We start from the raw sequence: 18180 nt of genomic DNA, 5'->3' as shown, positions 1-18180 counted from the left end.
GTGTTGGTCGGCCTTGACTGTTAACCAACATGTTCTACCTTCTCCCCAGGTTTGCAGAGTTGGCAGTATGCTGGTTTTCAGACATTATTACCAAGCTGGAATTGGTGCTGAAGGAGGTGACTGTACAAGGGGGAAGAGCTGATAGCTTACGCCTATTCATGACACTGTCATCGACCCCAGCCCCATAGTCAAGCCTGACCCTCTCCATCATATAAACAAAGGCAGATTGTTAGGGGGGCATTGAGGGGTGGGAACAGACTGCAAGGCTCGCCTTCCTGTGTTGTTGATTCGCGTTCAGCTGTCGGTGTAAAATCGCTTGGAACCGCTAAGTGGTTCCTTTCGCAGTCCATCAAACAGGTCGGTGCCTGGTGGCGAATCGAAGAGGCTCTGTTTGCCTTTCAAAGAGATAAATTGCAGAAAGCACATCAGTATCGTGAACTGCGCGTTTGTCCCAGACACTTCGTCCACGTAAGGAATAGCCCTTCTCCAGTCAACCTTTAGAGTGCGCGTTCCCCGTTTTAGAAGTAAATGAAGATTTAAAACGATTTTGCTTAAAAAATATTAGGATCACATATATTTCTCGTAATCAGGTAGATTTTTTTGACAGCGAATAGATTTGCAACTGATGTTACTGTCTCTTTCAGAACGCGTTTAGAAAGATGCTCCGCAGTTTAAAGTTTTTGTGGATTTGGATAATTATTCCCCACACGTCCGCGTTGGAATTTAAACACCACAGTACAAGGGAATTGGAGTCGTTTTTACGAGATATCAGCACGAAGTACTCATCAATTACCCACCTTTACAGTATTGGGACATCTGTAACCGGTGAGTTTGTATAGAAAGCGCTTGTTGGTTTGAATGAGTGTGTTAGCAATGAACTTTAAAAACAAAAGTTGTTGTCATATTTTATTGCACTCTATGCAGAAATTTCAGTTCTCCAGAAAAAAAACCTTCTTTTACAAACTGCCTGTTTCGAAATACACTGCGTTAAGTAATATATCTCAAGGCTGCTTACGAATTTTGTTCAGTGACCTGCATTAATCCATACAGATTATCAATCCTCTTTAAGGTCAGCGCTCTGTACCACTTGGAAGAGAAAGTTGAGGTGTATTGGAAACGTCACTGCCCTAGTCACTCAAAGCAATGGGTTTGAATCTCGAAGTTTGAATTCTGTTAAGTTTATAACAAAGTTAGTCTAATGATGACCATATAATCATTTGTTATTGTCGTCAAAATCCATCTGGTTCACTCCTTTTATTTAAGGAAGGAAATCTGTTGTTCTCACCTGGTCTGGCCAATGTATGCCCTCTTAACTATCCTCTGGAACAATTAGGATAGGCAATAATTGCTGACCCAGCCAGTGACACCCATGTCCTGTCACCAATAATAAACATTAAGAAAGCAACCAAAACAGCAAGGGCTGACGCAATTACAAGGAAGTTTGATCACTGAGGCTAGCCAGAACTGAGCAGAATTCAACTAAATTCCTGTGGTCTGTGGCATATTTTTGTAGTTCTGACCAAAGTAAATAACACGAATACATAGTGTAAGAAGTCTTAAGAACTGTAACTGCATAACTGTAGTTATAAATCATGCTGTTCAAATGCTATTAATGTAAACATTTTATATATTTGGGGAGGGTGGGTGTTCCCTGATTTACAAGACTCCCACCTTTGGACACTGCTACTTGCAAATGTGATCTCACACAAGTTTAATTTTAAAGATCTAATATAGCAACATTTGCTGTGCTTACGAATGGCTCCTTTACATTGTCCTGTATCGTGTTCTGACTTAGTTACAAATCAACTTGAGAACAGACTCCAGAATAGAACCTGTTTGCAATGTGGGGACTGCCTCTTGTATGACATTTGCTTTTTAAAGTCTTTGTGGCATATTTCTGTTGCTTAGGTGACAAAATGTATACTTTTCTCATTAAGTGTTGAATGTTTTCTAATCATCTGTTCAGATGTTTTTACACAACTCTGGAACAGGTGGGAATTGAAGCTAGGCCTCCAGGCTCAGAGGTAGGGGCATTGCCACCACACCACAAGAACCATTTTTAAAATGTTAATGGATCTCTAGTGGATCCCAGCCTGTTTATTTCTTTGATGTGGAAGTGTTGGAGTTGGACTGGGGTGGACAAGGTCAGAAGTCACACAACACCAGGTTGTAGTCCAACAGGTTTATTTGAAATCAAATTTTCAGAGCACTACTTCATCAGCTGAAGGAGCAGTGCTCTAAATGCTTGCGATTTCCAATAAACCTGATGCACTATAATCTCGTGTCGTGTGACTTCTGACCTTCTTTATTATTAAAGAACCTTGCCCTGCCATGCTTACTTTGAGTAAATTCAGTGGCCGTTTTGGAAGTAGACAACAATAAAGTAAATGAGATTTTTATTCTGATTTTATCATTGTTTTCTGATTAATTGCACCTTTAACATCTCTTCTAAACATTCTCCCACTGAGTTTACGAGCTGCTATTTTCTAAACTCCTTTGGAATGCAGCTGAAAGGTATGTAGCAGAGGCAGAGAGGGCATGTGGAGGACAGAAACACTTAAAAGCTTAATCCTCCGATGGTTACAAATAGTTGGTGGTGGCAGGAGATTTGGAGAAGTTGGGGAGTGGTGGAGAGAGATACAGCAGAAGTTGAGGAGAGGCCAACAAAGTTTATTCTGGCCAGAAGGATTGAGGAAGGGGTTTAGGGGATGTTGGGAATGTGGGCAGCATGGGAGAGAGGGAATAACAAATGGGCCCAATGGTGGTGTTGGGATGAGGAGAGGGGACAACATAGAGAATGGATGGAATAGGATGGTCTGAGGAATAAAAGAGGGTAAATTGAGCATGAAATGGGAAGGTTGAAATGGCATTGATCAGAGATCTGAAGTACTGTTACAATAAAAGGTAAAGTTAGCATGGTCCTGCTCTATCCTGGGAGACAACTGGTGATTTAATCTCAGGCAGGGGAGAGGCTCGGAAGGAGAGTTCTTTATGGTAACATCAGACAGTTTGGGAATTGAACGCACTCTGTTTGCATCGCTCTGCGTTGCAAACCATCTGTTCAGCCAACTGACTCTCAAAGGTATTTGTTTTACTGCCACTGTTTGGTTAGTAGTGTAAAATAATGTAATCCGTACAAAAGGTTAGCCCTAAACCAAAATGTAACAATCCCAAAAATAGGTTTGTCTTGGTTACAAACTGCCAAAATGCATTTGGTGTTTAATATCAAACAGCATTGAGGGGGAAAGTTGAGAAACATTGTACAGCTAGTTTAATAAAAAAACATGAATAGGTTCTACCTAGCAACAAATGACTTTAAATCAAGCAGCTCTGTCCATGGTTCAACTTGTTGTAGATGGTCTCTTGGAGAAAGCTTGTGACTCGAGAAAGCTTAAAGTCTATGAAATGCATGGCAAACAACTTGAAAGCACTTGATCAACAACAAGGTTAAATTAACTTACCACAAATTGATTCTTAGGAAGTGTGACACAAAATGACCATACGTGAATCAATAGAGTGAAGTTTCAGTACAAGTCTCCAAAACAGACTGAAGATGATGGAAAACCTGCTATTCCTTGTCACCAGCCAGTGATGCCCAGAAAATATTTTTTTAATTCATTTGTGGGATGTGGGAGTCAGTGGTTGGTCCAACATTCATTGTCCATCCCTAGCTGCCCTTGAAGATGGTGGTGATTGGAATTCTGGAATTGCTGCAGTTTAGTTGTGCTTCTCTAGTTGCTGATTTTTGTCCCCTTGAAGTTTACAGACATGAATGTTTGAAATGGATTGTTACCTTTATTAGTCAGTCTATCACAATCCGAATATACATTTGTGCTTTTGCTAGTTTAGCATCGGTCTATCTATTTTGAAGAACCAAATGTTGCACATTGGTGTTTGCAGATGAATTTTGCTAATCTGAAATTATCTCTCACTAGACAATTGACCAGCTTTTCAAACAAATAAAGGGATTGAGAAAACAAAAAGTTGTATTTATTTAGCACCTTTCATACCTATCGTGTGTGCAATCAATGTATTACTTATTTTGAAGTGCTGTTACTGTTTTTTTTCTCTATTCATTCATGGGATGTGGGCATCTGTGGCTGGGCCAGCATTTATTGCCTGTCCCTAGTTGCCCCTTGAGAAGGTGGTGGTGAGCTGCCTTCTTGAACTGCTGCAGTCCTCCTGATGTGGGTTGACCCACAATGCCCTTAGGGAGGGAATTCCAGGACTTTGACCCAGCGACAGTGAAGGAACAGCGATATATTTCCAAGTCAGGGTGGTGAGTGGCTTGGAGGGGATCTTGCAGGGGCTGGTGTACCCATGTATCTGATGCCCTGTCCTTCCAGGTGGAAGTGGTTATGGGTTTGGAAGATGCTGTCTGAGGATCTTTGGTGAATTTCTGCCGTGCATCTTGTAGATAGTACGCACTGCTGCCTCTGAGTGTCAGTGGTGGAGGGAGTGGAGGCTTGCGGATGTGGTGCCAATCAAGCGGCTGCTTTGTCCTGGATGGTGTCAAGCTTCTTGAGTGTTTTTGGGGCTGCACTCATCCAGGCAAGTGGGGAGTATTCCATCACACTCCTGACTTCTGCTTGTAGATGGTGGACAGGCTTTGAGGAGTCAGGAGGGGAGTTACTCGCTGCAGGATTCCCAGCCTCTGACCTGTCGCCACTGTTTGTGGTGAATCCAGCTGAGTTTCTGGTCAATGATAACCCCCAGGATGTTGATACTGGGGGATTCAGTGATGATAATGCCATTGAATGTCAAGGGGTGGTAGTTAGATTGTCTCTTATTGGTGATGGTCATAGCCTGGCATTTGTGTGGCGTGAATGTCACTTACCACTTGCCAGCCCAAGCCTGGATATTGTCCAAATTTTGTTGCATTTGAACATGGACTGCTTCAGTGTCTGAGGAGTCACGAATGGTGCTGAACATTGTGCAATCGTTGGCGAACATCCCCACTTCTGACCTTACGATGGAGGGAAGATCATTGATGAAGCAGCTGAAGATGGTTCGGTCTAGGACACTACCCTGAGGAACTCCTGCAGAGATGTCCTGGAGCTGAGATGACTGACCTCCAACAACATGACCATCTTCCTATGTGTCAGGTATGGTTCCAACTGCCGGAGAGTTTGCCCTCTGATACCCATTGATTCCAGTTTTGCCAGTGCTCCTTGATGCTACACTCGGTCAAATGCAGCCTTGATCTCAAGGGCTGTCACTCTCACCTCACCTCTGGAATTCAGTTCTTTTTCCCATGTTTGAACTGTTGGCCCTGGCGGAACCCAAACTGGGTGTCACTGAGCAGGTTATTTCTGAGCAGGTGCTGCTTGATATCACAGTTGACGACAACTTCCATCACTTTACTGATGATTGAGAGTAGACTGACAGGGCCTGTGTGACCATCCGTGACTGCACAGTGCGATACAGGATGCCCTCACATCTGTATTCCAGGGCAAGACTGATGGGTAAGGTAGGCCTTTAAGTCTTGCTTGACAGCAAGATAAGACGTCTAGCAACTGAGACAGTGACTGTTTCAGGAATATAATAAGAATCTGGTTGGAAGGGTTCAAAAACTGAATAATAGCTACTCATTAACTCAGAACACAATGACATAAGAATTTGTGTTCGGGGGTTCTGAGGAATCTGACTTCAAACACCTATGAAACAAGTGCTAAAGGAAGGCAATGTTCTTCATACATATCCTATTTGTAATGTACTAAAGACCTTGGCACTGACAACCAATGTTTTTTTATTTTCTTTTTAATCTTGCATTCTTTCATGGAATGGCAATATTGCAATATTACTTCTCTCCCTATCCAAGAGTCAAGTGATCTCCTAAGGGAAAGCTGCTTGCCGGTTTAGATGAGTGGGGAATAGGGTAATGAGGCAGGGGATTGCAGTGGTGCCAAGGATAGAACAAGCAATTCCCATTCTGAGGCCTGTGCCCATACCTTTGTTTCTATGCTCCCAACCAGAATTCAGTTGAACTCTTGCATGAAGATGTCAGGTGGTCTCTGGTATCTCAGCCAAGTTGTAATTCTTGTGTAAAGATTAACTTCAGTCCAATTCCCTCCCTCAAAACCACCTTAAAATGAATCTTGCCAACTTGGTCTAATTTTTGTCCTTGTTTAATGTGCAGCCACTGACACTTCCAACTGGACTCAATAGATGGTGATGATTTACATTTGAAATCCTTTAGCTATGTTTTTTCTTACCAATTGCAACCTGTGGCCACTGACTAATTAAAAGATCCTCACTGCTAGACTGACTTGAGGTCAGTGAGTCCAGCACATCTGAGTGATTCTTGGGATCTATTGGGCAAATGGACTTAGCGACACAATAGACAAACTCGTGTTGAAGTACAACGAAGGTAACGATACATAATTGCAATTGTTCATGGTACAAGGTTTCAGACACTAGATTAAGGCATAGTGTAGGAATTCTCCAAGCAACTGCTGTAACCATGAGGATTGGTGGAAATCCTGTTTGTGTGCATTATGCTGAAGTTGCAGAAGGTTATCCATACTCCTAAAAACCATCTGCTTTATTCAACCCATCAACAACCTAAGTCTGTTATTTCCACTAATTATGTCCAAGAAACTTGCAACACCCTATTTTTCTATTACTTAAAGTCTTCGATGAATAACAGGGGCCCTTGGCCAGAACCCAGTTGAAGATGTCACTGATATCTTTTCCTTTTTTTTGCCATTCATTTCCACCCTCAACAGCCAATTATCAATGCTGTTAATCACTTTCTCATGTATTCCATGATCTTAAACTTTCCAACTAGGAACAAAAACCTACATCTTTTGGATCCGCTGTTTCAGTTACCCGTCCCAACCCGCCACCTCTGTTCTTTGTTTTCCTTTTTTAGTACAATCTGGAAACTGTCTGCAATTAACCATTGCCAGCCAGTCTGTTCTTATGAGGCTGATGTACTGCACTTTAATTAATAAAAACATTACTATTTGCTACACTTCAGACCTTGAGCATTACTTCAACTTGTAGGAAACTCCAATTATCAAAACAAACTTGGCTTTCCTTACTATTTAAAGGATTCCAGGACGTATGGATCCAATGGTATGACAGTTAGAGTTTATTGCTGCTTGATTTTCCAGAGCACCTTTTTTAAATTAGCTGTGTATCGCAAACCATTTGCCTCTCATACCATGAGTAATATGTTCTTAAGTCTTCTGGTGAAAGTGAGACAAACCCACAAAACATTATTTATATGTCCTGATTTCTGTAATCTTGTCTGCTGTATTGTATTGTTTACCAGTCTTCCAAATTAGGACCATCGGATGTTTACTGTGGTTTAAACGTCACTTTGAAAAGATGTATAATTCAGTTTTGAGAAATTCCAAACAACTTCAAGGTCACTAGTTTTGATGTAAACTTTTAAGTTCTTGAAGTTTTGGGGCCCACAAGGAGATAGGCGCACGCCTGAAAATACTGGTGCCAGGAGGTGTCTCTCTGCCAACAAGCTAATCCTGATGCTAGCTATACCCCCAAGGTGGCAGAGAACAGGACAGAAATCCTACTTTTGTCCCATTTAAGACAAATTGTATCAGTTTAAAAGCTCAATTAAGAGCTTGTCACGGAGTGGCCTTTATGTTTTTAACCTGTTGTATAACTTGCCCGTGCTTTCAGAATGATGAGCTGAAGGCAGGGAGTCAAGGCCATCCCAGAGCATTACCTTGTGAATGGTGTCAGAGGGACTTCACATTTGGAATGTGATGCTTTGGTGCTGCACAGGTGCTGAGGAGAATGAGTACCCAGTGCCTGGGCTTTGAATAGAGCCAGCAACCTCTGGCATTGCAAAGGGCAGGACCAGTGGCACTAATGCTAAGGACAGTTGGGCAGTCGGCCAATCCAGGAGCAAAGTTCCAGCTGGCAATGGGAACAGATCTGTTCAACTGTGGGGCCAGTGGTAGAGGTGCAATACCCTCTGAAAGACGGTTATCCAGACACCTGGAAGGAATGGGAGAGGAAAACTGGGCAGGAAAACCATGAAATCTAAACCCTGCAGAGCAATTAACCACCAAAGGTAGCACTGCCTGCTTGACCAAGGACCAGTGCTGTGCAGATAGTTACAGATCTGTGCCAACATTGTCATAAACCTCTCCATGCAGAAATGGTCACTGTGCCCTGTCAGTGGGTTCAGGTTCATCTGGCCTTGAATCCCTTTGATTTTCTTCCAAAGATCGGATGGAGACCCTAGTGGCAGTTTAAACAATAACCCAGTGCATTTCACTGTTTGCTCTCCTCTCTGCCGGAGCTGTTCACTTAACACCTTTCTCCCTGGGAAAGTAGGCAATGGCTATTGCCTCCAATGGACTGCACTCCTCCATACCTAGATATCATTGATTTGTGGATATCAGGGTCACCCAGCCTCCTGAGATCTATCAACAGGAATGGCCTACATGTTTGTGACCACAAGAGTACTTCCCATGTGTGTGCACTTTCCTGGAAAATGTCCTCTCCCATTGGGATAAGAGATGCAGTGTCGTAATGGTGATGTCACTATCAATCTGGAACCCAAAGCCAATATTCTGGGATATGGGTTTGAATCCTGCTGCCGCACATCACAAAAATGAATTCAATAAAATCTGAAAGAGGAGGAAAAGCTGGCTGAATGGCAACATATAAACATTTTGCTGTTTAAAAAGCCGTCCTTGCAATGTGAGTTAGCTTCACTCCAGGCAATTAGAGACAGGTAGTAAATGCTACCCTAACCAGTGCTATCAACATAAATTGAACAGTTTATTTTTCCCAAACCTCCAATTCTAAGGACCCTCAAATCTTCACTTCAACTCTCCGAAATGTATGGGGACAAAGGATATCCCTTCAAATAATTGCTGAGAGCCATAAATGATGACTCCAGTGTCATTTGGTCTGTTGGACAAATGACTAAGCAGGTCATTAGGCTTCTCAAGGTGTAATATTGGTGCCTGGGTCAGTCAGGTGGTCCTTTTGAGGTCTCACTGGCCTGCTGTGCTCTCCATCACATGACACTTCAGTGATGTGGACCTTAACTATTGCAACACCCTGTTGTGACACCCTTCCTTATTGGAATTTACTTTCCTCAGTGGTTGAGGCCAAAATGTTGAATGTTTTCAAGGAGTTATCATTCTTAGGACTCAAGGGATCAAAGCATATGGGGAGAAAGCAGGAACGGGGGGGCTATGTCGGATGATGAGCAATGATCATATTCGTTGGCGGAGTAGGTTCAAAGGGCTGAATGGCCTACTGTTTCCATCTTTTGTTTATTTGAGACAAGCTCAAGTTGTTGCTCACTGGGGCTGTAGTGGCTGCTCTCAAACCAATCATTCAGTAGTAAGAACTGTTAAGTGAGAATTTTGTGGAAAAACACAGCATTAACTTCTGTTAATTTAAATGGAAATAAAATTTGATGGTTATCATACAGGCTGCTTCAGTTCCATTGTTAGAAGAAACCCCAGGGTTTTTAAAGTGAGGGAAACAAACCACCAGATGTTGGATATTTGAAATAAAAATAAATACTAGAAATATTTTAAGAGACCAGCCAGCATCTGTGGAGAGAATGCTCCTCATGGAAGGATTACAACCTGAATCTTTAAAACTGTTGCTTTTAGTAAACAATAGCATTAAACTAGAAATCATTGGAGCATGAAAACACCAACAAATGGTTAATAGGCAAGATTAGGTTGCATTAGATTTGGGGTAATCTAACAGCATGGATAGAGTATTGGTTAACTGGACAAATCACAAGTCAGCATGAACAAGGCATTTTCAAGTTGACAAGTTATGATGAGTGCTACTAGGCTCTGCTGGGGCTTCAGCTATTTACTGTCTATAATAACTTGAACAAAGAGCAGGGAATAACATATGGATATTTGCCAGTACAAAGCTAGAAGGAAATTTAAGTTGAGGAGAACATTGCTGCAAAGAGACATAAACTGGTTAAGCAAGTAAATAATAAAATATCAGATGGAGTATAATTTGGGGAAGTGAGGTTACATTCACTTTGGCTGTAAGAACAGAAAGGCAGAATTTTTTTAAGAGGTAGAACTTTCATAATTGATCAAAGAGACTTTTGGTGTATTTGTATAACAAATACAGCCAGCATGCAGGGTAAGCAATCTTGTGAATTTGCCTTTACAAGAGGATAGAAGTAAAAGTATTCAGTATGCACTTTTACACGGTTTCAGTGAGGGATACCCCAGAATACTCCTCAGTTTTGATTTTGAAAGAAGGATATATTTGGATTGCAGGCAGTGCGATGGAAGTTCACTCAATTGGTTGCTCAGATGAGAGGCTTATCACTTGAGCAGCAGAATGAATTGTGTCTGTATTCTCTGCAGTTTAGCAGAGCTGGAGTTGACCTCATCGAAACATTCAAGAAATGATGGGGGAGGAAACCGAAATTGTTGAAAAAGCTCAGCAGGTTTGGCAGCATCTGTGGAGAGAAATCAGTTAACACTACAGGTCCCATGACCCTTCCTCAGAACACTGAGGTTGTTTTCCCTGGCTGTGGAGTATAAAATGAGCACAGTCTCAGGATAGAGGGGTCAATCATTTAAGATTAAATGTACAAGATTCAGAAATCATAGTTCACGTTCATTGTAAGAATCAGTGTCTGACAAGCACGAAACCACTCAGGCTGAGTGTTTTAGGTGAGGTTTGGAAACTTGTTCATTTTTTTTCCCAAAGTGATTGCAAGAGAAGTAACACTTCACAAGGCAGTAGGCTCAGCATATTCACAAAGGAATACTGTCCCTGTTTGGCTGGGGTGCTGTCTTTTCTGAAATTCTTGTCCTTCTGCTTTCTGCACTCTGCCACCGAAAAGGAGACCTTTTTGACACTTTACAAACCACAGTTACAGCATGGACAATGGTATCTCTGAATTCTGATCTGGACACTGCACATGTTAGATTCTGATAAACCTAGGTTAAATAAACCTAGTTTAATAAACCTAGGTGTAGACAGTGACCAATCTCGATTTATGTTCAGGATGGAAAGCAAGATAGGGCCATTGTCTCAGATTCTGCTTATTCGTATGAATTTTTGGAAATTGGACGGTCCCTTACTGCATCCTGCTTGCATTGATTAGATCAGTCACTTTGTTAAATGACTGCTTTTTGGAGATGTCCTGCTTGGGTTTGTTTTACTGTGACTGTTGGAAGTCACTATTTCACTTAAACAGATTACAAATTTTAGTTTGAAATGTTGTCCTTTTGTCTTGAGGATTAAAGTGCATAGCTTTAAATATTACCCATTTCAATATTTTCAAATTGAGCTGGGCAAAATATTCTTGCACATTTAGTTTGTACAGTAGCAAATGATTAGGAGTCCAAGTGGATTGAACAGTTCCCAAACTAATCACTGAATAGTAGTAGCATCTCCTGGTTTGGAAAGTTGCCCATGTCACTACCCCTCTTTAAGAAGGGTGACAGAGGGGAAACCATGGAATTTCATGACCAGTTAGCCTAACGGCTCTGGTGGGAAATTGTCAGGGTCTCTAATCTAGGATGGGGGTGACTTAACCCTTCAATTTCAGTTAATTGGAGATGGATTCATGAAGGGTATGTCATGCCTGATAAAGCTCAGTTTTTTTTTGAAGAGGTGACAAAGGTGGTAGTAAGAGCAAGATGTTTTATTTGGACTTGCAGAAGGCTTTTATTAAAATTCCACACAAGACTAATGTGGAATTTAGGGCAAGGTAGTGAAAGCAATAGGAAATGGGTTGTGTGGCAGGAGACCTTTGGAATAATGGGTTAGTACTCAAATTTACAGGTCGTGACTAGTGGTGCCCTGTGCTGGGCCTCAATTATTCACAATATTCTTATGGCTTGGACAATGGTATAAAAAAATTAAATATTCAAGTTTGCTAATGACCCAAATTTGGGTAGCATTGTAGACCGTGTTGACAACAGCATAAAATTACAACAAACATTGATATGTTAGGTGAATAGGCAAAGCTGCGGTGGATTGATTTTAATTTACACAAGTGTGGACTGAAGGATCGATCAGGATATGCTTTTTAGAAGGTACAAATTAAATACAGTGGATGTGCAATACGTTTTGGGGGGGCTTCAGGTGCACAGCCCTTTAAAATTTCACAAATAAGTGCAGAAAATAGTCAAGAAAGCTAATGGAATGCTGGCCTTCAGATCTAAAGGGCTGAAGCATTGGGATGCAGGCATTGTATTGCAGTTAAACAAAACCCCAGTAAGACTCCACTTAAAGTACTGTGAGCAGATTAGGTCATCATATCTTAGGAGTGATGTTTTGGCCTTGGAGGGTGTTCAATGCACATTTGTAAAGATGCTACCTGGACTTCATGGGTTAAGTTATGAGGAGTGATTAGACAAATTAGGCATTTATTCTGTAGAATTTAGAAGGTTAAGGATGATCTAATCTTTCTTCAGGGAAAGACAAGGTAAATCAGCTGTTTCCACTGTTGAAGATTCTAGCATCAAGGCATAGTCTGAGAATTAGGGCCAGTCCATTTATAACAATGTTAAAAGCACTTCTACATGCAAAGAGTGGTGGATGTTTGGAACTCCTCTTCACATGGCAGTCAATGCTAATTCAATTGGTAGACTTAAATCTGAGACCATTTTTTTACTTTAAGTGAAGGTACCAAGGGATATGTGCCCAAGGCAGCATATGGTGTTAGGCCATACAGCAGCCATGATGCTATTGAATGGTGGAGCAAGCTTGAGGGGCTGAATGGCCTAATCCTGTTCCTATGTTCCTAAAACATACTTACACCTGCGTTATAATCAAACTTCTCATCCTACAGATAAGAAATGTCTTCACTCTAAGGATTGTGAATCTTTGACATTCTCTACCTCCAGAGTTTGTAATTGCTCCATCACTTAATATATTTCCAGTCTGGAAAAGACAAATCCTTCACATTTGGGAACTAATGGATAGGAAGAGGAATATAGTTCAAGTTCAAGGTCAGATAAATTGCATGACGTTGTAGAGCAATCTAAATGTGGGCCACAAGGGCAGGTTTTTATATCCTATCTCCACAGATGCTGCCATGCTTTGTGTATTCTGAAATTTGATTTTTAAGTTCTAAGTCTTTTCCACGGATGTTATGCATTAGTTGTGGTTATTCCTTTTGGAATTGCTTCATAGCTTTGCAATTTAGGAAACTATGGTATTTCACTCTTGAGTAAATTGTTCCAGTTGAGAGGCAACCATTCTGGTTTGAAACCTTCTTTCACTTTAGTGATTTATATTTGTCTTTATCTACAATCAAATTTATTTCATGAAAGTTTATGATCAAAACCAAATCGATTCATGAAACAGGAGTACAGAATTTCACAATAACTTGGACAAATTACAGTAAATGAATTTTTCAGTTCTACTGACTGATTTTACTTGTAGCTTAATCAATCAATTATAGGAGATGAGACTGAATTTCTGGAAAAAGGCTGTTCTGCTTAATGTATTTGTTTTTGGCTTTTAATGGTGACCCAAAAATAATTGTAAGGCAGGCTTCTAATTTACACAGTGCAGAAATTCACCAGGGCTCCTTGGACAGCACTTTCCCAATCTGTTTTAAAAAAAAAAACCCAGAAAGAATTGCAGATGCTGTAAATCAGGGATAAAAACGTGAGTTCCTAGCAAAGCTCAGCAGGTCCAGCCACATCTGGGGAAAAAAAAATCAGAGTTAACATTTCGGGTCCAGTGATCCTTGCTCAGAAGTTCGTCAGTTCTGAGGAAGGGTCACCGGACCTGAAACGTTAACTCTGACTTTTTCTTCGCAGATGCTGCCAGACGTACTGAGCTTTTCCAGCAACTTCTGTGTTTGCGCCTTCTCAATCCATGACTGCCACCACCTAGAAAGACACAAGCAGCTGATACATGGAAACACAGTCCCTTCACCTGCCCTCCCCTCTCCCCCAACCCAGCAAGTTCACCTCCAAGCCACTCACCATCCTGACTTGGAAATGTGTCACTGGGTAAAGACCTGGAACTCCCTCCCTCATGGTGTTGTGGGACTGACCTAAGCAGCTCAAGAAGACAACTCACCACCCACTTAAGGGCAACTCCAGGCTGGCAATAAATGCCACCCCAGCCAGCAGCTCCCACAAAAGTGACCTAGAGCTGAATTTACCCAAAGATGGGCTTAGTCAATTTCAGTGCTGTCATGCTCTCGGTTTTAATCTCTGCACTTTACCTATTCGAACCCCAAGCCTTGAGTTTAGTTTTGCCAACTAGCGTAACGCTCTGTCTATTCCTTTCCCCACCTCTCCCCATTTTGAAGCCATGGGGATGGTCACCATTGCCCCTTGCCTCTTCCACACTAACCTGTCTTCCAATGCAACATCATCTCCCATCCCTCAGCAACCCCCCAGCCCCATATATTGAGTTGTCCTGCCTACCTCCCAGTCTGCTACCTCCAGTCCCGACAAAAGACGTACCCACCACGGCATTGACCTGATGACCTTGACTTTCACTGAGCAGAACCCCACCCTCTTTCCCCCTACACTTGACTGGGTGTGGCCCACATCACTCCTTTGGAAGGTTAGCCCTGACTGGTCTCTGGTTGGTTCCCTGACTCTTCTGACTACTTGTTTGCACTAGACCTGCAAGACTGACCATTGCCCTCTCCTTGGATGTAGCAATATGGAACCCCTAACTGCCCCAAGCCCCTGCACAGACAAGGTGATGCCCTTTACTAACTGACAGAACCCTCCTACACTGCTAGGCCTCCTTGTCTTTACTGAGGATGACTCCCTTTGACTGAGACATGACCAGTTGGTTTATACACATTGGGTGTGTAAGCTGCTGGAACATGCTGTAAGTGTGCCATTGGCATAATACCGTGCCATATAGCAACATGTCAACACCTGCTTCCACCTTCACATCCCTCCCCCCTCCCAAATGTGACAAGCTGCCTGGCCTTGTGTGCACTAAAAGGCAAGTTAAGGTGGAAGTCATGTGAACCTTTAAGCTCTGGAAGAGGTAGCAGAGCACAGAAGGGAAAAGACTAGGTTGAGATGCTGTGAGCATCCACGTAGGTACGGAGTGAGGAACTGCGATGCCCCTGCCCTGTTCTGATTGCTTGTGCCAGCTTGCTACAAGGTGCAGTATTGAAATAGCAACCTATATTCTACGTGAGTTGGAGATATGCCATGATGCGGCGACCCTGGGTCATGTCTGATGCCACCTTCTGTGGACAGAGGGATGTATAAGCATACACTGCTCATGGAGTATGCCAGAGATTATTGACAGTTCCAAAATGGAGGCCTGGAGGAACCAGAGGCAGCTGCTGACTTTTGTGTTGAACCTTTACACTTGAGCTGCCCTCCTCCACATGGGTGAGGCACACATGAATTATTGCGATGTGAACAAATGCAAACAGGCCTCTTGCTCATAGATTCTCATCTGACTGTTAAAACCTTGGGAAAATTGGACTCTTTATCTTGCAGTTGCATCCTTTTTCCAATCTTGCCTCACCATTACCCACCTTATTCAGGAGCTGGGAAAGTTTCAGTCTCTAAGCCCCTATCTTCACACAGGGTACCAGTAGGTGATCCTGACTCCTTCCCTTCCACTGATTTTCTATTTTTCTCTCTGACTGGGAAGGTGTCCACAGTCAGGCGAAGATAGAGCCTGACTTGCTGATATTACACACAATTGAATTGACTTCCGGAACTGTCTAAGTTAAGTCCGTGAATGCCATAGGAGTAGATGATTGAACATTGACCTGAAACATTAAACTCTTTTCTCTCTCCACAGATGGAGACTTGACCTACTGAGTATTTGCAGCATTTCCTGTTTCATTTATTTCAAATGTCCAGTTTTTGCTTTTTATCAATGCTTGAGGGAAATCAGCTGGAGCTAGTAATCTGATTTTAGGCATCTATGGATAAAATTAAGACACCAGTGAAGGAGACATTGGACAAATCTGTAGGTGATTCGGGATCATTGTCCTGCCTCAGGAGAGAACACTGACTGAAGGGAATATCATGGTCACATACCCCAGGCAAGTCAGAAATGGATATTCTTGGAATTTTGAAAACAAAACAATTAAAAGGCTCTAGAAATCTGCAAGAACTGAACTGAGATGTTCATATACTGATCTTCAGTACACATTCCAAAATGACCTGATTCCTCATTCCTGATTTTTCTTAATATGCTGTTAAGGACAGCAATTTGCAGTCATGTAGCAGTTAATGCTAAAATTATTCCCAGAATGGTTCCTTGGGAGAAGGTGTGATAAGAAGAAAAGTTAAGGGAATGAAAAATCATGACTTTGTTTGTTTTCTCAAGAATAGTTCTTTAATTGGTCCTCCTAGTTAATGAAGACTACTTTATCTTGTATGTTTGTTTTTTAGGTCTTAATCTCTGGGTTCTGGCAATTGGAAAATATCCAAAAGAACATACTGTAGGCATTCCAGATGTGAAGTACATTGCGAACATTCATGGTGATGAGGTAACTTTCTTTCCTTTATATATCTATACAGTCTAGTAAATTTCTGTCAAAGCATTGCTGTGTAAAGGGTGAGTATTAACCCTTTATTTCCTCAGACCAAATGCGACTTGGGTTTTTCTTGTTTTAAATGTTTGCTCATGAAAACAAAGTGTACATATCCAAAGATGGAGTAAAATAATTTTACAGATGACAAGCTCCCAATCAACTACTTTACAAATAATTTCCAAACAAAAAGTTGTACCTTTTATTCATTCTTTTAACTGTGTTTGCACAGTTCAGATTCCAAGTTAGTACAGGTGACTATATTATCCAATCATATCATTACATGTTCACAGCTCATACTTGTTATAGAAAACCTTCCACTGCTTCTTTCTCCCTTGATCAGTCCATCCTGTTGCCTATTCAGGGTGCTGTCTAGTTTCCCTTTCTTGTTGGACTTCAGTATATGCTTGAAAGCAATTTAAGATTTTCCAAACCACTGAATTTTTTCTGAAGAAGGGTCCTGACCCGAAACGTCAACTTACCTGCTCCTCTGATGCTGCCTGGCCTGCTGTGCTCCTCCAGCAGGACATATGTGGACGAGTACAAATGCAATGTGTGTTTTGTTTCTTTCTTGTTTGTTTGTGACTAACTGCAAAATCTAACCCACTGCAAACTTCAACCGGAACAATGTTAGCTGACTTGTGAAAGTAATTTTTCCCTTCTCTATGAAATAAAGCTGTACAAATTGTAACCACATTTCAAGAGCCTATTTCCTCATTCAAACATTTTCCCTTGATGGCAGCTGTCTTCTTTGTAGATTGTAAGCAATCCAAGCATCTTGCCATTAACAGCATACTTACTGCCAACATCTATCTCAAATGTCACTGCTCCCCTCATCCTTCAAATGTTTGGGTTTTTTAGCAACTCAAACTGATTTGCTGTTCTCGATTCACTCGTTCAATCGATAAGCAATGGGTTGTCAGAAAATGGATAACCCAATGTCTCAGGACATGCTGTTTCTGGTTCTGAACTCCCAGACAGGGTCCCAGTTTAAGAATACAGGCTAAGCCTCTCAGGATACATGGAGAGATGTCTTCACCTGAAGAGTGGTGAGCCTGTGGAATCCTCTGCCACAAAAAACAATTGAGGCCAAACGTCGAACATTTTCAAAATAAAAACCGAAAGAACTACGGGTGCTGTAGATCAGGAACAAAAACAGAAGTTGCTGGAAAAGCTCAGCAGATCTGGCAGCAGCTGTGAAGGGGAAAAACAGGGTTAACAGTTTGGGTCCGGTGACCCTTCCTTAGAACTGGCCAGTTCTGAGGAAGGGTCACCAGACCTGAAACGTTAACTGTTTTTTCCCTTCACAGATGCTGCCAGACCTTCATTGAACATTTTCAAGCAGTTAGTTATAGTTCTCGAGGTTAAAGGGATCAAAGAATATGGGGGAGAAAGCAGGAATAGGGGACTGAGTTGGATAATCAGCCATGATCATAATCGTCAGGAAAGCTGACGTTTCGGGCCTAGACCCTTCTTCAGAAATGCTCTGTTTTACATATATCTGGATTCTAGGGTTATAATGGATTGTTTGGAAATGTGCTTATATCATTTCAAGTGAAAAATATATTTTTCAGTCAACATTTCTTCCAGTTTTTTTAAAGCAATGGGCATGTGCCAAGCAAAATAAAAAAAAAAACTAATCCCTGACAAAGCATAGAGCTGAATGAACACAGCAGGCCAAGCAGCATCAGAGGAGC

At 41.8% G+C, this 18180-nt stretch overlaps 1 protein-coding gene across 1 annotated transcript in view; it reads left to right on the top strand.

Moving 5' to 3' along the window:
- The first annotated feature begins 380 nt into the window (after nucleotides 1-380).
- LOC109934683 (carboxypeptidase M-like) overlaps nucleotides 381-18180 on the top strand; it is an 86742-nt gene continuing 68942 nt past the window's right edge. The window contains exons 1-3 of the mRNA XM_048607958.1: nucleotides 381-468; nucleotides 645-825; nucleotides 16344-16441. Coding sequence (XP_048463915.1) covers nucleotides 660-825; nucleotides 16344-16441 — 264 coding nt within the window. The 5' untranslated portion in view covers nucleotides 381-468; nucleotides 645-659. The remainder of the gene's footprint in view (nucleotides 469-644; nucleotides 826-16343; nucleotides 16442-18180) is intronic.

This window comes from Rhincodon typus, chromosome 18, assembly GCF_021869965.1.
Source record: "Rhincodon typus isolate 14 chromosome 18, sRhiTyp1.1, whole genome shotgun sequence".
NCBI lineage: Eukaryota > Metazoa > Chordata > Chondrichthyes > Orectolobiformes > Rhincodontidae > Rhincodon > Rhincodon typus.
The sequence above is the reverse complement of the archived record's forward strand: the minus strand, read 5'-3'. Positions and strand labels throughout refer to the sequence as shown.